General features: G+C 37.9%; 1 protein-coding gene across 1 annotated transcript in view; it reads right to left on the bottom strand.

The window, feature by feature from the left end:
- Nucleotides 1-722: 722 nt before the first annotated feature.
- Nucleotides 723-5,524, bottom strand: part of SLAIN2 (SLAIN family member 2) — a 75,275-nt gene continuing 70,473 nt past the window's right edge. Inside the window, exons 7-8 of the mRNA XM_017864183.1 lie at nt 3,068-3,386; nt 723-2,106 (exon numbers count right to left, since the gene is read on the bottom strand). Coding sequence (XP_017719672.1) covers nt 2,040-2,106; nt 3,068-3,386 — 386 coding nt within the window. The 3' untranslated portion in view covers nt 723-2,039. The remainder of the gene's footprint in view (nt 2,107-3,067; nt 3,387-5,524) is intronic.

Raw genomic sequence — 5,524 nt, 5'->3', positions numbered from 1 at the left:
AAAACAAAGTTAAATAACCTGAATACTCCTTTTGAAACTGATTATCTAACTTAAAAAATGTAATGTGTTTCATAATAGGTAAAATTCCTCTCAATTATTAGATTGCAGCATATATATTTTTTGAAATGTTGCACTGAAAACTGAGACTTGTTTTGCTTTTGTACGTGGTTTTTAAAAGAGACAGTAGCTAGTTCTTTTTTTTTACTTACTTAGACATGAGATACCCCCCTCCCAAAAGAAGATGCTTTATCTTCCTCTGAAAAGCAACATTTTTTAGTTCATTATCATGTAGAATTCTGGCGCCATCCTTTCCTGACCCACCCCATCACCCTCAAATTCAAGGATAAAGTTTCTTCTTTGCATTATACACCAAATACATAGTACTGGCAGTTTCAATCTCCAGCTGCTTGTGCTAAATGAATGACTTTCCACTGGTCAAGTTGACAGACTACCATGGTGTCAGTCATGACAGAATGGAGGTCCTGGTTTTAAGCTTTTATCATTCTTTCAACCTATCAACCTTAATGCCATCATGAATATCAAGCCTTCCATTTTCTCTCTTCCAATTTCTTTTGCCAACTTACGGAATGTCTTTGATGAACAGGAAATGAACTTATGTTCAAATCTCTAAAAGCTTTTAGATGACCTAAGTGACAGTATCTTAGAGCTGTTCAAATTAAGGATTTAAAAACAGACCTCATAATAAAAAATGAGAGGCCTGCTACAGAAGGAAGTTTTACTCTGGTAATAGTCTGATAAAATTGAAATAGGCGATTTCAAGGATTTATTAAGAGCCATTAGAGAGCAAGTATTTATCAGGTTAGAGTCATATGTAGTAGGTTTGTTACCAAAAATGCAAAAATTAATGTAAGGCAGAATCTAAGTCAAAAGGGAAAGATTTTCAAGAGATGTTTTATACAGTTACTCAGTTTAAAGTGGATCCAACATAAGTAGGATTTAGCAGGCTATATTTTCCTACCACGTAATAGATCGTTATGCCATGTAATAGCAACAATACAACTGTCATCACCAGAGATTTTGTAGGTTAAGTGCATAGATTTTTTCCCCCTCTCTCTTATTGTATGGTTTTCTTCCAGGTTGTAAGCACTGAGGTGGTGTTGTATCAAGAATAAAGACACACACTACTTGTTCTTTCCTATCATGAAAACCTGCTAATAGAAACAAGATCTCTTAGTTCTGTAAAGATAACAGCATGCGAAGAAGCTGGCTTCAATAGCAAAGGCCATCTTTCCTGAGCCAGGAACTATAAAGTTTAGAAAGATTGTACACCTGATATTAAGCCCTTTTGGCAATCAAAACAAACAAACAGAAGTTCGATGTGTCAATGCAACATGATGGATGCATGCTGTAACGCTATCTGGTGGTGGTGATACGTGAGCTACATCCAAAACTTAAGATTAAATGATAATTTTTCTAATGAATCTGCAAAAATAATTTCTGAAATTCTCCCAAATTTAGGAATGTTTTAAATCTCTAGCCCAGGTTTCTTTCCTCCCACCCCCCAATCTCAATCTGTAGTTTCCTGGTGTACTAGTGAAACACTTTAGATAATTAGTCAGAATATTAGTTCTCATTAACACAAATATTTATTGATACTATTTATACAGTAAATTAGGTTGAATTTGAAGTTTTGGATAGCTTGAATTCACTATTTTCTTGTGCACAAATGGGCATTTTTCTCATTTACAAATGGGCATTTCTCTTTGGCATCCATTAAGTATTTGCCCAGATATTGGCCTCTGTCAAATATTTTTAAAAAATCAACCTAGTTTCTATTAAACAAAACTAAAAGTGATTCTATGGAGAGTGATTGTATGATTACCAAACACATCTGATGTTAAATGTCATTAAAGTGCTGTTTGATGATCTCTGTCAGTTTGTGCTAATTAAGACAGAGAGGGCTGGGATTTTATAAATCCCAAGAGTCTTATCTGAACAGTCTGCATATAAAAGTTGTTTTTTAGCCTGGTGAAGGGTATCCATGAAGCCGTGGACTTCTGCATTCTTGTCTTTGCTGGTCAATAACAGCCATCTTTCCAACTGTCATCTTTCATGCTACCATAGGTTTTAGGAGCTGGCAAGGATCTGAAATAAAGCAATTTTGTAATTAAAATTTGATAAATGTCTTTATGAAGTATTACCATACTATCTCACACATATATTAATTACTCCTCAGGTGGCATCATGATCCCATGAAGGCTGTACCAAGGCAAAAGCTCTAAACACGTACTAGTACAACCTCCCAACACTCTGCATTTTCACAACTTCCAAGTTTTACTGGACAACAGATGACTTCACGTTTTGTTAACATAGCTACTAGATCAAAGAAGGGAAAAGATGGTCTCACCTTTTCTCAAGCACACAGACAACCAACCTTATCATTTACTTATTATTTTGAGAGGCAGAATGATGAAGGTGATATTAGAAGCTCAGTGTCAGCATCACTAGAAAGGCAGTATGGGGCAGTGATTAAAAGAGCTCCGAAGTCAGACATACTTGGAACTCATAGTTTTATTAGCTATGTGGCCTTAGGCAAATTACTTAATTTCATTAAATAGGTTAGACTCTCTGAGGGTAAAACTTAGACCCTACATTTATATAAATCTCACAGATAATTCTGAATTGTAGAATAAGGGTTTGAAAACCATGCTTATAGATTATACTCAGTAGCTCTAAGTTTTATCTTAAATATCACTCTATATTCCAATATACCTTTATCATCTTCACTGAATATAATTCTATTCAAAATGAATGAATATCACAATCAAATTGAGTGGTTCTAACCAATTTTTTTCTAGGGGTCCTCTGAGATGCTTAATCATGTTAGGCAACTGGACACATTTAATCTGAACCAAAATGGTAAAAGTGGGATTCCCAAATGAGGATTTCTTAAAAACAATGTAGTAATGTTTCATTCAAATTGTATTAAAACTCTGGTGGGAATCCACCATGACTTTCTGTTTACTATCAAACATAGAGATGAAACTAATCAGTCTATCCACTTTCAGGTACTCAAGAACGCTGAAACAGAACATTTGCCACTTACCTGCGAACAGGCTGTGCAAGTTTGCTGCGAGGCACTGGTATGCCCCCAGCAGAAGGGGCACTGGGTCTGGGCAAGCCACTTCTCATTGCAGTTGTCCCTGCAGGTCTGGTTAGAGTAGCGCTGTTGATATTGCTGGGAGGATTTGCTGAGACTGTGTTCTGAACCACAGGAGGCCCAGGTGAGGAGGTGGTTTGTGTGAGCTGTGTTATTTCTTGGCTACCAGGAGAACCAGAGCCATGGTTACTAAATGCTTTCACTGGTTGCCGAAGAGCCAAAGGAGATGGTGCTGCAGGGGAACGGAATTTGCCTGGAGAAGGTACTGTGGAATAGCAAAGAAAAGCCAATTTTTGAGTGGAAATCTATATATATATATGAAACCATTGCTTTAACTTACAACTGATGATTGGTCACTAGTACGTGTGTATTCAGGAAACTTCATAGCAATGCAAAAAATAAAGCTATTCCTGGGCTACTAAAAGAAAAAAAAGTAACTGAATTCTAAATAACCAAGTACTTAGAGGATTACAACTGTCTTTGACAACAGTATTTTAAATAGGCCAGCTTGGAACGCATAACACCAGAAGAGAAAAGGCACTGCAGGATTCTGTCTCACTGTAGCAACTAATCTGGGCCACATGTGAATGACCATTCTAGAGGTGAAAAACAGACTGACTATCCAATTGTTGTCTAGAATTTGAAACATATTTCCCCCAAAAAGAAACATTCATGTAAACATGTATCAAGTACCTGGAGGCTCTATGTCCAAATCCCACATTATTGACACTGTAACTAAAAATTTAGAAACTAAAATCATTTTAAAAGTGCTACCATTGCTGTGCTTCACAAAGCACAAAGTGATGAAAAAACAAAAAGCCAGCCAGGCATGGTGACGTGCACCCATAGTCCCAGCTACTCAAAGCTGAGGCAGGAGAACTGCCTGAACCTGAGGGGCAGAGGCTGCAGTGAGCCAAGATGAAGCCACTGCACTCCGGCCTGGGTGACAGAGCAAGACTCTGTTTCAAAAAAAAAAAAGAAGATCAGGCACGGTGGCTCACACCTGTAATGCCAGCACTCTGGGAGCTAGAGGTGGGCGGATCACCTGAGGTCAGGAGTTCGAGAACTGCCTGGCCAACATGATGAAAACCCGTCTCCACTATAAACACAAAAATTAGTCGGGCGTGGCAGTGCATGCTTGTAGTCTCAGCTACTCAGGAGGCTGAGGCAGGAGAACTGCTTGAACCCAGGAGGAGGAGGTTGCAGTGAGCGGGGACTGCGCTACTGCATTCCAGCCTGGGTGACAGAGTGAGACTCTATCTCAAAGGGAAAAAAAAAAGGGAAAACAGAAAAAAAGCTTATGTCCACACAAAGACTTGACTACAACTTTGTAACAGCCAAAGACTGAACAAAGCTCAAATGTCCATCAACAGGTGAATGGATAAACAATTTGTAGCATAACCACACAACCCACTCAGCAATAAAAAGGAGTAAACTACTGATGCATACAACAAAGATGAATTCAAAAATTTTGCTGAATGAAATGAGTGCCAGACACAAAACAGTCCATGTGTATACACACACACACACACACACACTGTAGAATGTTGTGTTACAAAGAAATTTGAGGAAAGTCAAATCTAATTTATGGTAACAAGAAGCAGATCAAATGTTTGTTGGAGGTTGGAAGCAACCTTGGGAAATTCTACCAAATGTTTAAGAATGAACACAAATTCAACATAATCTCCATCACAAAATAGGAGAGAACATGTCCCAATTGATTTTTATGAAGCCAGTATTACCGAGATACCAAAACTAGAAAAGGACAGTACCAAAAAAGAAAACTTCAGATCAATATTGCTTACAAATACAGATGTAAAAATCCTTAAGAAAATATTAGAAAATAGAATCCAGCAATATATAAATAGATTTGTATGCCATGACTAAGTAGGATTTATTCCAAGATGCAAAGTTTGGTTCAATATTTGAAAAACAATCAGTGTAATCCACAGTAACAGGATAAAGAAGAAAAATCACAGAATCCTAAGAGTGGACTCAAAAAAAGCATCTGACAAAATTCAACAGAAATGAAAAAAGTTCTCTGAAAAATGGAAATAGGGAAAATTTCCTCAACCTCATAAAGAACGTCTACAAAAACCCTACAGTTAACATTACACTTAATGAAGAAAGATTGAATGCGCCTCCCCTAAGACCAGGAACAAGACAAGAACATATGCTCTTACCACTAGAAATTCTAGCCAGTGCAATAAGCAAGAAAAAAAAAAAAAGATGACGGATGGAGGGAGAAGGAAGGAGAAGGGAGGAGGAAGGAGAAGGGAGGAGGAAGGAGAAGGGAGGAGGAAGGAGAAAGGAGGAGGAAGGAGGAGGAGGAAGGAGGAGGAGGAAGAGGAGCAGGAGAAGAAAAGAAAGAAAGAGGAAGGAGGGAGGGAGGGAAGGGAGGGA

Source organism: Rhinopithecus bieti, unplaced genomic scaffold, assembly GCF_001698545.2.
Source record: "Rhinopithecus bieti isolate Rb0 unplaced genomic scaffold, ASM169854v2 scaffold_76119, whole genome shotgun sequence".
Classification (NCBI taxonomy): Eukaryota; Metazoa; Chordata; class Mammalia; order Primates; family Cercopithecidae; genus Rhinopithecus; species Rhinopithecus bieti.
The sequence above is the reverse complement of the archived record's forward strand: the minus strand, read 5'-3'. Positions and strand labels throughout refer to the sequence as shown.